Here is a 17,856-nt window from a genome sequence, read left to right as displayed (position 1 = left end):
ATTTTGTTTGGGAGCCACGTCGCACGACCGCGCAATTGTCTGTTAAAGCGACGCAGTCCCGAATCGCAAAAAGTACTCTGGTCTTTGGGCAGCAATATGGTCCGGGGGGTAAGTGGTTAAAAGATTAAAATAGAATAAATGACAAAATGAGCATTCATAAAAAAATTCAATTGTATACATCACATCAAGTCAAGTTCAGACCAATCCAAGTCTAACCTGATGTCACCCAATTAGATGTTCTGGAATTTTTTTAAAACAACAAATCCTTTTCTTCTTTTCAAGTTCAGATTTGCTAATGAAATAGAAAAGGGCTTAAGATCGAAAATTGAATCATGTCTCAGTTAAATTGAAGCTAGTAAAAAAATAAGATAAAATCATATTGTTTTTTATTTAGAATGTAGCTCTTTGCAAATATTTCAGCGGTACTGATGCATATTCTTTTTGTGAGTTAATTTACAGCAGCTTATTGTGTTTACTGGTTTGTAGGTGCTAATGCTAATCATCTGCAAGTGTATGTCACATTATGTAAACCTAATAAGCTTGGAAAATTCTTCTTCACTTGTGCAGAGCCTCAGGGAAAACATTTCTAATGCTCCTGCGATGATGATCACAAAGGGTTTAATATAATTTATTGGCAAACAGAAATTAAAGGAATAAACAAGTTAAAATGAGTTGTATAATAAATCTTATGGTGCAACCTCTGACTGACAGTGCAATGGTACTATGATAGAGCACAGTGCAAACAAACAAAAAAAAAAAAGCTTTATAATGGGCCACCTAGTGGTTGCTACATAGCAATGCAATGTACACATCTACATTTATTCTGCAATTCTGAATCTGTGCCTTCCTGATTATATATTGCCACCTTTATTCTGCTCTGGATCCGAGTTTTAAAATAGAAAGCAAATGAAGACCACTGCAATACTTAAGATATCCCGACAGATTCAAACCCTTAAATGACCATTGATCTTTGCTGGATTAGTACTATCAGATTTGCAGGCAAAATATTTTAAATCACAAGGTTACTCTTGAGTCATCCAACCTTAAAAATATAGGCCCAGATTCACAAAGAGCAGGCGCACATTACGCCGCCATAGAGTAACCAATGTACGCTACGCCAATGCAGAGCAGAGAGGCAAGCAATGCATTCAGCAAGCTATTGCTCCCAACGCTGCGTCAGCGTGGCGTAGGTTTCGAGGGTGCAGGCCGGAGTAGGTGGAAGTGGGCGTGACCCATGCAAATCATGGGCCGAGCGCCAGACATCACGAACTGCGCATGCGCCGTGACGTGAACGCATCCCCCTGCGCCTGCTCACAACCACGTCGGAACAACTGCCTAAACTACGCCGGATCACTGGGTACGGCGTGAACGTAACTTACGCCCAGCCAGACACACGTCCAACGTAAAATACGCCGGCTTGTGTTCCCTGGTGCAGACCTTTGCATGTCTGCTGCTGGGTTGCACCTCCTTTATGGGGAATAACTTTATGCCCGACGTACAACTTACGTGCACCTCGCGTAGCCTGCGTCGGGCGCACGCAGGTTCGTGAATCGCCGTATTTCCCTCATTTGCATGTTTGAATGGCTAATCAATGGGAGCGGCACCATGCTCCCAGCCTAAATGTACGCCCACCCTACGCCGGAGTAAGCAAGATACGTCGGCGGGGTGTAGCCTGGTTTTAGGCGCATATCTGTTTGTGGGTCTGGCGCACAGATACGACGGCGCACATTTGCACTTACGTCGGCGTAACTTGTTATATGTCGGCGTAAGTACTTTGTGAATCTGGGCCATACTGTTTAAAAGCTGTGATTTTAAAACTCACCAGGATTCATGAAATTGAGAGGTGACTGATTTGCAGTCATCATTAGCACAGTTGCTAGGAGATTGCTGTGGGAAAAGAAGAGAAGCAAAGTTCTTGTTTTAATGCTGGCAGGAATGTTAGATACAATTAGAGTTTTCTATTCTTTTATTTTCTGTTATGGCTCATTGTTAATTTAACATCATTCTTCTGTTCTGTTTGCTGCACTGAGTCTGGAGAAATACATAGGGATATTTTTAACAGCTAGCAGGAAATGAATATCATTCAGTATATAAAAGTTGAAAATGGAACATGCCTAGGAATTTCACTGTGAAATCTATTTCATGGTGGTATGCAACACATTTCCTTCATATATTGTTACTGACACAAATTAATTGCGTGCATCTTGGGTTGCTATGTGGTTAGCATTTGTCCCTTGTAATGCTAGGTTCTTGGTTTTACACAGTGGTGGCTGGTGGTTTTTGTTTGGGGGGGGGCAAACAATCACCCCTGCGGCACCTCAAACCCCCCCTCGCTGTCTGCCGGTCCACAGGCACTTACCCCACCTAGGCGGCAGGCACATATGCCAGCAGCGGGGATCGGGCAGTGGCGGGCACATCAGGCATTAGTGGGCACATTGGGCAGTGGCCGGAAAATCGGGCAGCAGCGGGCACATTGGGGATCAGGCATCGGTGGGCACATTGAGGTGCAGCCGGGATCGGGGCAGCGGAGGACATCAGACTGCGATGGGCAGCGGCTCCTGTGTCTTCTCCTACTTGTGTCCGCTATGTGTTTCCTTCCCTCCTCCTAGACGTCCAATAGGAGTGCCTGTCCTTTCAGCCAATCGAGTGACTGGTATCAGACCCCTTTACTGATTAGCCGAGTGGAGGATCAGTGTTGCAACAGCGAATATTCATTCACTGTTGAAACATACCTGGATGGGCTCCAGACACAATGCTCTGTGTCCCGAGCCTACCCTATTTTGAAGTCTATTAGAGCCTCTGGCTCTGATCAGGTGCTTCAAAAAACACCCCCCCCGCCCATCCCTGCCATAGGTATTCATGCGCCTGGTGTCCTGAAAGGGGCCAGGCACATGGATAGGGATGGTGGCGACGATGGATAGGGGAGGCGGCACCCATGCACCCACAATGAAAGGACTGCTCCTGGTTTTACAACTACCAAGTGTAATTTCTATATACTGTATGCGTACCCATTTTTCCCCCCCAGGATGTTATGGGTTACACCCTGTGACAGACCCAACCAGGACAGGGGCTTTTGGAGAGGACTGCAGGGTGGCCTACTGACTATGGGCCCTGGCTTTTAAGTAAACACTGCTCTTTGGGAGGTGTGTGCCTGGGGATCCTTGGAGTGGTCTTGTTTCTGATTCTAATCCATGTCTCCCCCAAACCCACAGACTCTGGGAACTGGAAGACCCATATACATATTTAGGGCCTCTATGCCCAAAGCCAGCAATGACTGCTTTAGATTGTGATACTCAGAGGAGATGTTAATATCATCAGCTCAAAGCAGCTTGTTCTTGGAGTAAGCTATATCTTGACGGAAGCACACAAGCTAGGTGCTGGGCGGTTCCGTCACCCTCTCCATAACCCAAATAGATACTTGTTGCTGAACTGTCTTTAACCCAACTTGTTCATGAGGTGCATGCACTAGGGGCAGGATTTTATATGAACAGTTCAAAGCTCTCTAAAAAATTTGGAATATGTTGTAACCTTCCAAATTAGTATAATTAAAACAAAAATGTATTGCATTTGACGATATAAATAAATGAAGAGTATTAAAAACAAAATCAACTATGAACATATTGTAACTTCTATTTAAATAAAACATTTTTTTTAATTTTTTTAATTGCATTACTTGCTGATGGTTTCTTCCAACCCTCAGTGCCAGGCCAGTGCCCAGCAGCAACATTAAATGTTGTATGCTGCCTTTGAATAGTCTGGTCTGTGTTAAAAAATGATGCTGCTATACTTTAGTATGCATGATCTTTAACAAAAAAACAAGACCACCACTTTCATTTAAAGTTGTTAATAGATTTGGAATGTCCCCTAAGTTATCAACAAGGTTAAGTATAGCTCGATCATATACAAGTAAAACAACTGAGATTATACTTTCTGTTTCATACTGTATATTGTACACATTTAGCTTAAAGGGTGTTTGAATTGTGTTAGCACAAACACCTTTATACCCAGGAAGGTGAAAGTGATTAACTTGTGCCATTTGCTAAAATTCAAAGCCAAGAACAGTGAGCTTAATACAGTATGGGGTAGATTCATAAAGAAGTTACGCTGGCGTTTCTATTGATACGCCGCGTAACTTCTAGGTTGCTCCGGCGTATCTTTTTTCTGTATTCAGAAAACAAGATACGCCAGAATTTGGCTAAGATCCGACTGGAGTAAGTCTCTTAGTTGCATATTTACGCTGGCCGCTAGGTGGCGCTTCCGTCGATTTACGCGAGGAATTTGCAAATTAGGTAGATACGCCGATTCAGAAACGTACGTCCGCCCGGCGCATTTTTTTACGTCGTTTACGTTAGGCTTTTTCCGGCGTAAAGTTACCCCTGCTATATGAGGCGTATCCAATGTTAAGTATGGACGTTGTTCCATAAAATTTTTACGCCGTTTGCGTAAGCCGTCCGTGAATGGGGCTGTGCATAATTTACGTTCACGTCGAAAGCATTGGCTTTTTGCGGGTTCATTTGGAGCATGCGCACTGGGTTACTTTCACGGACGGCGCATGCAGCGTTAGTCAAAAATGTCATTTACGTGGGGTCATGTTTTATTTGCATAAAACACGCCCACCTCTTCAGAATTTGAATTAGGCGCGCTTACGCCGGCAGATTTACGCTACGCCGCCGTAACTTAGGGCGCAGGTTCTTGGTAAATACAGAACCTGCCTCACTAAGTTACGGCGGCGTAGCGTATCTGAGATACGCTACGCCCGCAGAAATTTACGCCATTCTACCTGAATCTACCCCTATCTATCTATCTATCTATCTATCTATCTATCTATCTATCTATCTATCTATCTATCTATCTATCTATCTATCTATAGAAACACTTGCTGTCTATCTGTTTTATGTATCTATGCAGCTATATCTATTTCTTCCTTTCTCCTTTTTCTTCTCCGTTTCTCAATTATATTTTGTTTTTCTGATTTATTATCTTCAACATATGAGGCATGATTTCATGTTCACCAAAATATACATTTAATTACAGTTACTGTATATGTGCACTGAAACTTTTGTTGATCTTCTGATGGAGTCTTGTTGACAATACTAATCACTACAGACATGAGTTTAATCGATATAGTTGTTCCCTGATGTGAGTGCTTACTAGTAGGAAGACCAAGAATCCTTAGGGAATCCAATGGAAAACTTAAAAACAACAATATTTCCTCTTATATCATTTTCCATGTACTCACATTTGATCTTTTCACGGAAACATTTTTACTTGTTGTAACTGTGCTTTGACGAGCTGCTTTATATTCAATTGCATCTGTAAGCTTCTCTAAAATTCTTTCTCTAATCGTGTCTGATGTTTCCTGTAAAGGTAAAAAATAGCCAATTCAAGAACTTAGATCAACCTATATGTGTGTTAATTTTTAGTCTTATACTTTGGTTGTCAAGTAGCCAGGTGAATCAGTAAATTAAAAATAAAATATGTTATATTCCCACATTATATGAATGCTATATCTGATACTTTTATTTATTTTCGGTATTTATATAGCGCCATCAATTTACACAGCACTTCACATAAATATTGCACATTCACATCAGTCCATACCACATCAGTCCTCCAACTAATTTGGGGGGGGGGGGGGGCTGGGAACTCTGATGTAAGTGGGGCTTTGGTGATCAGAAACCCCCTTATATCAGAGTTCCACTTTACACCAGAGTCCACAACATTTCCCCATTAAAAGAAAAATTGCCTTGTGCTGCTAAGGTGTTCGGGTTTGGCTTGAAAAGGTGGCAACCCTACACAACACAAGGGACCTACACAATCCCTTAAGAGGGTCATCTACCAAACTATCTATGGTAAAACTCTCTCAGACAACCAGAACACAAAATAAAAGAAGTTGAACTACAACAATGTGGCATAGATCAAACTTTTTTTTTTAACGTTGCCTATTCATTTTTAAGCACACAATCTATACCTGAACTATTTTTGGCACTGTAGTGGACTATATTGCACAGGTCATTCACACTTATGCATTGTTGTGGGCTATAGTGCAGGTGCATTTTAACTTAATGCATATGTGAGTTGGGATGACATTCAAAATGAATTGCATTGCAATTTACATATCTACACTCACCGGACACTTTGCTAGCATCTGGGTTGGACCCCCTTTTGCCCTCAGTACTACCTTAATTCTTTGTGGTATAGATTCAAAAAGATTTTGGAAAAATTCCTCACGCAGTTGCTGCAGATTTGGCAGCTGCACATCCATGGTGCTAATCTCCAATTCCACCACATCTATTGGATTGAGATCTGGTGACTGTGGAGGCCATTGGAGTACAGTGCACTCATTGTCATGTCTCAAGAAACCAGTGGTGAGATGATTTGAGCTTTGTGACATGGTATTATTATTATGCTGGAAGGAGCCATCAGAAGATGGGTACACTGTAGTCATAAAGCGATGGACATGGTCAGCAACAATACTCAGATAGGCCGTGACGTTTAAACAATGCTCAATTGGTACTAAGGGGCCCAAAGTGTGTCAAAAAATATCCCCCACACCATTACACCACCACTAGCCTGAACCATTGATACAAGGCAGGATGGATCCATGCTTTCATGTTTTTTACGCCAAATTCTGACCTTACTATCTGAATGTTGCAACTGAAATCGAGACTCATCAGACTAGGCAACATTTTTCCAATCTCCTATTGTCCAATTTAGGTGAGTCTGTGCAAATTGTAGCCTCATTTTTCTGTTCTTAGCTTACAGGAGTGGTAGCTGGTGTTGTCTTCTGCTGCTGTAGCCCATCTGCTTCACGATTTGATGTGTTTTGCTTTCAGAGATGGTATCCTGCATACCTTGGTTGTACTGAGTGGTTATTTGAGTTACTGTTGCCTTTATATCATCTCGGACCATCTGCCTATCAATAAGACATTGTCCTCAAATGCCGCTCACTGGATATTTTTTCTTTTTCAGACCATTCTCTGTAAACCCGAGAGATGGTTGTGCGTGAAGACCCCAGTAGTAGTAGCAGTTTTTGAAATACTCAGACCAGCCCATTTGGCCCCAACAACCATGCCACGTTCAAAGTCACTTCCTTCCCCATTCTGATGCTCCAGCAAGCCATCTTCACCACGTCTAGATTAGACATGTGCACATAATTTTTTTTCGTATTATTTTGTTCCGTTTCGTATCGTTCTGTAGGTTCGTTTCCGTTCGTTTTTCGTAAGACGGCCATTTTCCTGTCCGTTCCCGTTCGTTTTTCGTACTCCGATCGTTTGGTATTTTGGTTACCGTTTTATTTTCGTACATGCGGGATGGTTCGTTATTCTGTTTAATTCATGTTCGTTACTTGTATCAATACAAGTTATTATTGTAGACAATAATTTTCGTGAATTTTCGTCATTTTGTACTTTCGTAAATATATTGCGGGATTCGCGGCACTTTCAACACGCGGCTCATCCATATTAACTATTGTTAAGCCCCATACACTTGGTCAGACTTTTTTAACAACAAACATAAAAACGATCGTTTTTCCGAACGTTCGTTCGTTTTTAAACTCCATCAGAAAACCATTTTTGGGTTCCAGGTTCAAAAGTCTGGCCAACTGATCTCCCTTCAGACGAAAATCCACAGAAAAGTTTATTTGGCTTTACTGTACTACTGTACTCAGCACAAAAGAGAAGCTGCTTCACTAACTACACTCACTGCCCATTCAAAAAAACGAAAATGACATCTATAACAAAAGATTTGCATTCTGTATTTTTTTTTAATCCTTTTTCTGTTCGTATGTTCATATGACATCTATAACAAAAGATTTGCATTCTGTATTTTGTTTGAATCCTTTTTCTGTTCGTATGTTCATATGACATCTATAACAAAAGATTTGCATTCTGTATTTTGTTTGAATCCTTTTTCTGTTTGTATGTTCATATGACATCTATAACAAAAGATTTGCATTCTGTATTTTGAAACCAAATTACGAACAGAAAAAAGGAATTCAAAATACAGAATGCAAATCTTTTGTTATAGATGTCATATGAACATACGAACAGAAAAAGGATTCAAACAAAATACAGAATGCAAATCTTTTGTTATAGATGTCATTTTCGTTCTTTTGCCATTTTTGTTTTGTCGTATTTTCGCCGGATCGTTAGTTCGTATTTGCGGTTGTTCGTTATGCGGCTCATTCGTAATCCCGTCGTTTTCGTATTTTGGTGCTTTAATTTTTTCGTATGTACACATTATTCCGCGGGTACGAAAATGAACATTTTCATAGGAAAGGGAATGCACATATCTAGTCTAGATGTCTACATGCATTGAGTTGCTGCCATGTGATTGACTGATTAGCAATTTGTGTTACCAAGCAATTGAACTTGTGTACCATATAAAGTGGCCGGTAAATTAATGTACTTTGCAGAAACTGCAATACACAACTGCAAATCCAGCCTCTGAGGCCTCGTACACACGACCGAACATGTCTGCTGAAACTGGTCCGCAGACCAGTTTCAGCAGACATGTTCGGTCGTGTGTACGGCCGACCGGACAGATTTCCAGCGGACATTTGTCCAGCCGACCGTTTTCCGGCGGACAAATGTTTCTTAGCATGCTAAGAAACATGTCTGCTGGAAGCCTGTCCGTCGGACATGTTCGGTCGTCTGTACAGACTCACCGTACATGTCCGATCGGCCACCATCCCTCGCATGCGTCGAAGTGATTCGACGCATGCGTGGAAGCTTTGAACTTCCAGGGCCGCGCATGTCGCCGCGTCATCGTCGCAGCGACGGCGCGGCCACGTTCCCCGCGTATCGTGTACGCGCTGATTTCTGTCTGATGGTGTGTACAACCATCAGACAGAAATCTCCGGGCGGACATGTCCGCTGAAAACGGTCCGGCGGACCGTTTTCAGCGAACAGTCCGTCCGTCTGTACGAGGCCTAAGTCACTGATCCAGAACAGTGTGCAACTAATAGATTCTGGGTTAGTGACTCAAACTGAAGTCTCTGGATTAGCATGACACACAGACAACTAGCATTTTTATAAGGAGAGCTCAGAGATGACCGCCTATATATTTCCATGTAAGTTTTATGTTTAATACACATTTCCTTCCCTTTGTATGATACAAGTAAATCATGTGGGTTTTTGCAAGCAATAATTATATAAACATGCAACAAAAAAAGGCTGTTAAGGTAAGCTTAAACAACCAATGATAAACTATGTGTAAAAAGATATTTTGAACCCCCTTTTCAGTCATTTTGATCCCCTTTTTCAGTAATTTTGATCAATTTAATGGGACTGTAGCCAATTTATCCAGTATGATTTCAGAGGTACCGCATGAGTTTAGAAGCACAGAATGATAATCATATTTTATCATTCAGTGTGCCTAATTATATTGCCAACCCTCTTTACACAACAGCCTTTTTTCGTTGCATGTTTATATAATTATTGCTTGCAAATGACGACGGGAGGCTGGTTGCTAAGCATTTTGGTAGACTCATCAGAAGGACTGTCACGACTGTTGTAGCTTCAGGTATAAGAATGCAAAGATAATTACAACATTCCCTGTCTATTTCTAAACAGTCGTCATTGAAAAAAAAATCAATGTGGTTTCATGCATAAATCCTCTTGGTTTTTCAAATGCATCTTATCAGATGTTAGAATCTCTACTTCATAGAAAAGTGACTTTGGCTATTGTAATAAACACAGTACCTTACTAAATAATATTGAAAGTCAAATTACGATCAACCTTTTATATTATATACACAGGATACATCCACAAAATCCTGTGTATAAAATAAACCTTGAAATATCAACAGTAGGACTCCCATCCATAAAATTAAAAGATGACTTTGCAGTTCCACTTACAATGGCCAGGCCATGGCCATTAACTTGTGCCTATCCACAACCCACTTGTGAGTGAGAAAACAAATGGATTTGCCACATCGGGGGGTTTATGTTGAATCTGGAGTGTTTGAGGTTCCGATACATTTTTGGTGAAATTTGCTAAACTAAATCTTAGGCCTTGTACACACGACCGGACAGTCCGCTGAAAACGGTCCGCCGGACCGTTTTCATCGGACATGTCCGCTCGGAGATTTCTGTCTGATGGTTGTTCACACCATCAGACAGAAATGAGAGGTAATCCGCGCGGACAGACAGTGCGGTGACGCGTCCACGCCATCGCCGCGACGATGACGCGGCGACGTGCGCGATGCAGGAAGGTCAATGCTTCCACGCATGCGTCTAAGTCATTCGACGCATGCGAGGGATGGCGGCCGCTCGGACATGTACGGTAGGTCTGTACAGACGACCGAACATGTCCGACGGACAGGATTCCAGCGGGCTGTTTCTAAACAAGTTTGAAAATATTTGCCCGCTGGAAAAAGGCCCGGCGGGCAAATGTATGCTGGAATCCTGTCCGCTCGGCTGTACAGACGACCGAACATGTCTGCTGAAACTGGTCCGCGGACCAGTTTCAGCAGACATGTTTGGTCGTCTGTACGTGGCCTAAAAGAACCCACAACACAATTCCTGGACATTTAGGCCCCATGTACACTGCTGCTGCACTCATTCAATGTTATCTTATGTGTACATGTACACAGGTTCATTTACTGACATTTTAAGGCAGTTGCCTTTTTTTGAAGGCAAAAAAATGTGTTCAGAGGCCAATCGCTTCTAAACGCGGTAACCTGCGTTTATCAGCATTTTGTTTATAGCTGCTTTTCGTTTTTGGCTATTTAAATAAAAATATAATGATAATATTTTTTTTAAACTCTTCCAAACGCAAACGCGGCATGTAAACGTGGCAACACGGACGTTTTAAACGTGGGTTACTATCTGTCAAGTTAAATCGTTCAGGAGAGGCTGTAAAAATGTCCTGTGTACATAAAGCCCTAGCTGTGGTCAGCAGGGATAGAATTGCCAATGATGGTGGTTTTGCTATGTACACTGCCAGTCCCTCCTCTAAAGAAGAATAGGTTCCCAGCAGTGGCCATCAGAATAGATTAGGGAGAGCCTAAAGTCTATGTAGGGAATGTAAGTCGCTATATGTGTATACTGTACTGTATTGCACTAAACTAATCTTAATTACACTGTGGAGGGCTACATAATCTTGTGCTCAAAGGACCAAGTATAGTGTTCAGGAACCAAGTATAATCCTTTATAAAACTATCATTTTGTGCTAATCCCTGAAAGAACTTGCAGTGGTTGCTGCTTCACTACCACTTTTTCAACCCCCGTGGCCAGGTCCTGCTGCAGTCAGTACTTAAAGGCAGTGCTTGAACCACATGATTGCTGACTACATTGAGTCTAAAGCTGTGGACACTCTCAAAAGTGAGGAACTTATAGAAGCTTGCACAGTATTTGTTGGAGCTTAAGGTTTTCTCTGCAGCCAGGGTGCTCTCTTAGATGGCCTTCAGTGCAGCATGAGGTTCTGTGGTTCATGGAATGGTGAATCTAACAATCCCCTAACAATGTGGGCTATTTCAATTTCATTAAAATTACCCTGATTCTCTGTTTCCTGACACATCCCACCATTTACTTACTTACTTCACTGAATGAACTGTGGCATTAGTTGTCCTACAAGCACCACTGTGAAAGGCCCCTTTAACTTTGACAGAGGTCTGGAAACTTTACAGAGGAGCCCAGAAATCTGTTAAGGAAATCTTGCCCATACACAAAACGGTGCATCAGAGCACATAAGAATGCAGAGGTGTGGGGCGGCAAATGGTTGTGCGTGTTTGCACAGTATTGTGCATGTGAGCATGTCTGTACGCGTATGCACACCTAACACTGGCGCCAAAAGAACTATTTAAACAGAGCTGCTGAACTGGTTTCTTGTTGTCTAGACTACAGCATTTTCTGTGCTACCTGTGACCTGTTCTTGTGTTTGACCACCCATTGCTGACCTGTAAAATACCTGTCTGACTACCCCGAATTCTGCCTGCACCATCCCCAGCTCATCTCTGGAATCCATCTCTGCCTTCCTCTTGTTCCTGACTTGTCCTTCTGCTGAAGCTGACCACTCTCCTGTCACCTGCTTGTACCTGCTCCATCTGTCAGTTACCAACCCCGCTAGCCAGACCTTGCTTATCTGCTATTACCTGCCAACCTGGTGCTTATAACAGTTATCTGTCAGCCATGTGCCAGCCTGCCAGCTTTGTACCAGCTGCCCATCCATCCATCAGCCTAGTGCCTGTTTTTGTTCACTTGCTCCCAGCCAGTTACCACCAAACTCCTTTTGGCCATCTTACCATTCATGTTGAGTACCAGCTGCCATCAGCTGCTCCGACTTGACTCCATGAATGCAACGGGCATTTACCTGCACCAGATAATGGAAGAACCAGTTGAAGCCATCAGTCAGTCTGCCAACATTAACAGCACTCACATGTCACTACTATAAGACATGTTTGTATTTTTTGCATGTTTATGCCACATTACTATGACCACTGGATGCCAAACTGGGATGAGTTCAGAGGTCATGTGAGCACTGTTTGGAGGACAATTTTCAGGTGAGAAGTGGTGTATTAAAAAACACAATGGAAAAAGCTTATGTGATTCAAAGATGGAGCCAGGCTTTAAAATGTGAATTTAGTTGAATTTTAAAACCTTTGCCTTAGGGTCAGTCTAAGAAAATTCCCAGATATGGAAGTGGAGATATACAATGTAGTGTTCTTTACTTCCCTCAACTGTTCCTGCTGTCCCAGCTGTCACTTTACTAAAGATAGGAACAATCACAGCACTCAAGTGCTAAAGTAGCCAGAGGATATTGGCAAGGCGGGTGCCCCTTCAGTTTAGTCCTGTCCTGCAGTTATTCTTTTATGTTGCAATGAGAGCAAGTCTTACAGAGATTCTATTATTCATGCCCTTGTGAGGAATCCACCGCTGAGAAATCCCAGTAAATCTCAGAGTTATATTTGCCAAAGAGATGATAATTACTGCATAGTTAGCTTCTTGTCTCTAAGTGGCCAAGAAAAGTGGTACCGCTGTGATTTTCTTCAATTTGCCACAACCCGTCGGTTTGATTAGGCACATCTTCTGACAGTAAACCAAACAGTATGTACACACTGATGCTTTTAATTCATGGCAATCCTATTAAATAAGATTAATCTGCAATGACAATGGGGATTGTTTGCTGTAAAAAATAATTCCCACCACAGCAGGCCTGTTATCACCCAGATAAGGAGCTGAAGTCTACGAATCTATTGTCAGCCATGGTTGGATATGAAGAATACTGTCTTATAGCTGATAATCATGTTTTTAAAATAATCCTATCAGTGTTTAAATGGAATGTACTATCTTGATGAAATATTTATAGTGGATATTTTACAAGTATTAAGACTGTTGTATGGTCTCATTTTGGTTAATCTTCATTTCAAGTTGTATGTTATCTATTACAAAATATATTAAGCAAAGAGGAAAATGCCACAAAATCTCCTTTAACTGGATAAAAATGAATATGTAGCAATGATAATTTCACTGTTTCTAGATTGCTTTTCAATGTAATACAAAACGTATGACAATGCTTTTTAAAACTGTACAATGAGCAATAAATAATGTGCAATGACCAATGATGTGCAGCCAGCTAGAACCAATATTTATTTAGGGTCAGTAGGCTAAAGTGCTCAAAGTGAGTATGTAATTGGCTACTAAGGGTCACTGCACATCTTTGCACTGTTATTTTATAAAGCTAAAGAAGACAAGTGATCAAATTGTCTTTCTATGGAAGGAATGGGTTTGGCATACATATTGGTTACACAGAGTAGTTTACATGCCTTTTACCATAGCATACCATAGCATACCATAGCATACCATAACATCTGTTTACTTAGAATAATTTGTTTTCTGTGTAGTTAAGATTTATTCATATTTACTGTACATCTATCCATCCGTCTATATTTCCATCCATTCTTCCATTCATTTATCCATCCAATCATTGTTGTTAACAAGAATGAGGAGGATACTTTAAATACACATAGAAAAAGAAATATAGTCTGAAGAATTCATATTTTTCTTTTTATAGCTGAATTTATAAGCCCTGGTTCATTGCAATGTCTATTTAACATCCCATGTGAACGAATAAGCATAGGCAGTACACATGTGCATATCCTGTATTTGAAAGCATTTTATCAATTTCATTTGGCAGAATCACATTTTCTGTACAGAAAATTGTTACTGTTTTTTTTTTAAGTGTATTTTTGTGCGTGTACTCGAGAGAGGAGCCGGACTGCAGAAGTTGGAAGTAGGCAGGCCTCCCCCAGAGGCAATCTGCCACCTTTCTCCATGCCCCGGGTAGCAATGGCGGGTGTGTGAGGGGGTCCTCCCACACAGCCCGCCCTACCTGCTCATCTTTGAAGCCCAACGAGGCAGAGGGACTCCCTATAAGGGAGTGAGAGGATTTTGCCCACTCAACCAGCCCCATTAGTCCTTCGCCTCTCTTTTTTTTAGAGACCGTGTGGTCAAAGTGCGTGCATGTTAACCCAATTTCGAGTGCGTGTAAGTGTGGTGGTTTTTGTGGGAGGGGGGTGGGCGTACTAAGCGCAGGCTTACCTCGCATAGCGCACCCACCGGGAGCTGGGCTGAGACCGCCAAACTCAATTCACATGTAGCCAAGACCGGGATCCGAACCCCTAGCTGCAGAGGTGAATGGCTTATCAGCGCAGTGCCAATCGCGTTGAGCCACCGCAGCTCCCGTTACTGTTTTTTTTAGCACTCTTTAATAATAAAAAAAAAAAGATTCATCTGGGTAATTTTTAACAAGTATTTTAACTCCATGGTTAGCCTTTGTCTGAATGCACAACCAGGACTTTATTATTATACAGGATTTATATAGCGCCAATGGTTTGCGTAGTTCTTCACAACATGAGGGCAGACAGTACAGTTACAATACAAATCAATAGGGGAGGGATCGGAGGGCCCTGCTCGTTAGAGTTTACAATCTAGAAGGGGGGGTCAAGTGGAATGAAAGGTAATAACTGTGAGGGATGAGCTGATGGAGAACATGAAAATACAGTTGTTAGGTGTGGGTAGGATAGGCTTCTCTGCAGACAAGGATTTTCCGGGATCATCTAAAAGCTAATAGAGTAGGAGATAATCAGACAGATTGGGGTAAGGCATTCCATAGGATTGGAAAAGGTCTGAAAAAGTCCTGGAGACGAGTATGGGAGGAGGTGACGAGGGAGCTAGAGAGCAGGAGGTCTTGTGAAGAATGAAGAGAACGATTAGGTTGGAATTTAGAGACTAGTTAGTATTGTTAGTATTTTGAATTTAATTTGTCGGGTGAGTAGAAGCCAGTGGAGGGATTGATAGAGAGGAGTAGCAGACACAGAGCAATTGGTAAGGTGGATGAGTGTGGTGGCAGCATTCGAGAATGATTGAAGGGGTGGTAGACTGTATAGAGGTAAGCCAATAAGAAGGGAGTTGCAGTAGTCTAGGCTAGAGACGACCAGGGATTAAATTAAGAGCTTTGTTGTGTGATTGGTTAGAAAGGACCATATTTTTGAGACATTGCAGAGGTTGAGGTGACAAAATTTGGACAGTGATTGGATGTGGGACTTAAAGGAAAGTTCTACACCTAGGACCTTGGCATGCAGGGATGGGCTTATAGTTGCGCCATCTATTTTGACAGAGAGATCAAGGGAAGGGACACATGAGGGAGGAAAAATTAAAAGTTCAGTATTTGATAGATTGAGTTTGAGGAAGTGGTGTGACATCCAAAATGATATATCTGTTAGTAAATTAGTGATATGGGAGGAGACTGAGGGAGTGAGCTGAGGGGTAGAGAAATAGATTTGGGTGTCGTCAGCATAAACATGTTTTTTTAAGCCATGGGAGGCTATCAGCTTACCCAGGGAGGAGGTGTAGATTGAAAATAGGAGAGGTCCAAGAACAGAACCTTGGGGGACCACAACAGAGAAAAGAAAAGGAAGGAGGAGGAGGAAGTCGAATTGTAAGTATGCTAAAGGTGCGGTTGGATAAGTAGGAAGAGAACCAGTGAAGAGTACAGTCACGGAGACCAAAGCCGTGGAGTTTTTTGAGGAGGAGGGGGTGGTCAACTGTATCAAAGGCAGCAGAGAGGTCCAGGAGTAGTAGTAACGATTAGTGTCCACTGGTTTTGTCCGTTAGTAGATCATTTGTTAGTTTTAGGAGAGCAATTTCTGTGGCGTGTTGAGGACGAAATCCAAAGTGAAGGGTATCGAGAAGGCTGTTATAAGCCAGGTGGTTGCTCAGTCAATTGAAGACCAGATGTTCAAGGAGTTTGGATAAAAAGGGGAGCAAGGAGATGGGGTGTAGGCTGCTAAGATTGGATGGGTCCAGTGAGGGCTTTTTAAGTATGGGACTGAAAAGTGAATGGGGGAAGATGCCAGAAGAGAGGGAGAGATTGAAGATGTGGCTTAGAGACTGTAGAATAGAGTCAGAGAGTGAACGTAGCATTTGCTAAGCAGAGCAAAATTCTCACTTCAGAAGCAGAACAAGAGGGCACTAGCGATAACAGGCCATAATTTTGGGTAAGACAATGGAGAAATAAAGCATTGCAATGTGGACAGGTCTACAGATGGTTAAGGAAAAAATAACATACCAGCATTATTAAACAGACATAAGCAAAAGCAGATAGCAGTGTTTCAGTTTTTGGGTGGAGTTGTATCAACAAGACATACCAGCATTATTAAACAAACATAGAAATATCTTGGAGGAGGTTTCACAACGAGTTTTGAGAACAAATTTTAATTTCATCAGAAGTAGATTATGTTGATAACATGTAAATAAGGCAGTATAAAAAGCATACACATTTAAAAAGAGAAAAGTGCAAGTCTAACCCAGGGAACATGGGGAATTTGACACACCAGAAAAGGAAACAGGCCAGTATATAAGCAGTTTCCAAACTGTAGTCCTTAATGCACTTCTTAGAGATAAGCATCAGTTCCAATTAGCCCTCTCAACGTGGTCCCTTAATGAGCCAACACTCTTTGCTAAAGTACCATATTTTTAGCAAAAGCTATTGTGCTTGTATTACATGAATGGGGTAGAAATTTTGAAGCCTGAATTTTGTTGCAAAGCCAAAGACCAGTCAGGATTCCCATGCTGTCCCATGTCCACAGCCAAAAGTGCCCATAATTGGCACCTGAGCATCAGAACTGTACCATGAAGCAATGGAAGAAAGTGGCCTAGCTGGATGAATCAGATTTTATTTCACATCATGTGGATGGCGGGGTGCGTGTGCATCACTTTCCTGGGAAGAGATGGTGCCGGGATGCAGTACGGGAAGAAGGCAAGCCAGTGGAGGCAATGTGATACATTGGGCAGGGAAATCTTGGTCCTGCCATTCATGTGGATGTTACTTTGACACATACCACCTGCCTAAACATTGTTGCTGACCAAGTACACCCCTTCATAAAAATGGAATTCACTACAAAAATGGTTCAAAAATGGTTTGACGAACACAACAGGGACTTTGAGGTGTTGAATGGCCTCAACATTCTCCAGATCACAATCCAACTGAGTATCTGTGGGATGTGCTAGAAAAACAAGTTTGATCCATGAAGGCCCCAACTTGCAACCCACAGAACTCAAAGGATCTGTTACTGACAGCTTGGTGCCAGATGTTTGGTGCCACAGCATACCTTCAGAAGTCTAGTGAAGTCCATGACTCAATAGGTCAGGGCCGTTTTGGTGGCAAAAGGGGACCTATTCAATATTGGGTGGGTGGTCATAAATTTCTGGCTAATCAGTGTATATTACATCTAATAATTACAAGGCACAGTGCTACTAGAAGTGGGTAACCAGTAAAAAACAAATAATAAATCAATTATTAAAAAATAAACACAAGTCCCTCCCTATTAGTTCTGTATAAAATATTCTCTGA

At 41.9% G+C, this 17,856-nt stretch overlaps 1 protein-coding gene across 2 annotated transcripts in view; it reads right to left on the bottom strand.

Moving 5' to 3' along the window:
- LOC120931379 (tetratricopeptide repeat protein 24-like) overlaps nucleotides 1–17,856 on the bottom strand; it is a 160,381-nt gene that overhangs the window by 104,906 nt on the left and 37,619 nt on the right. For both annotated transcript variants that reach the window (XM_040342759.1, XM_040342760.1), the window contains exons 6-7: nucleotides 5,240–5,359; nucleotides 1,823–1,887 (exon numbers count right to left, since the gene is read on the bottom strand). In XM_040342759.1, coding sequence (XP_040198693.1) covers nucleotides 1,823–1,887; nucleotides 5,240–5,359 — 185 coding nt within the window. The remainder of the gene's footprint in view (nucleotides 1–1,822; nucleotides 1,888–5,239; nucleotides 5,360–17,856) is intronic.

The sequence above is a fragment of the Rana temporaria genome, chromosome 3 (genome assembly GCF_905171775.1).
Source record: "Rana temporaria chromosome 3, aRanTem1.1, whole genome shotgun sequence".
Taxonomy (NCBI): Eukaryota; Metazoa; Chordata; class Amphibia; order Anura; family Ranidae; genus Rana; species Rana temporaria.
Note: the sequence above shows the minus strand (reverse complement) of the source record. Positions and strands in the feature narration are given on the sequence as shown.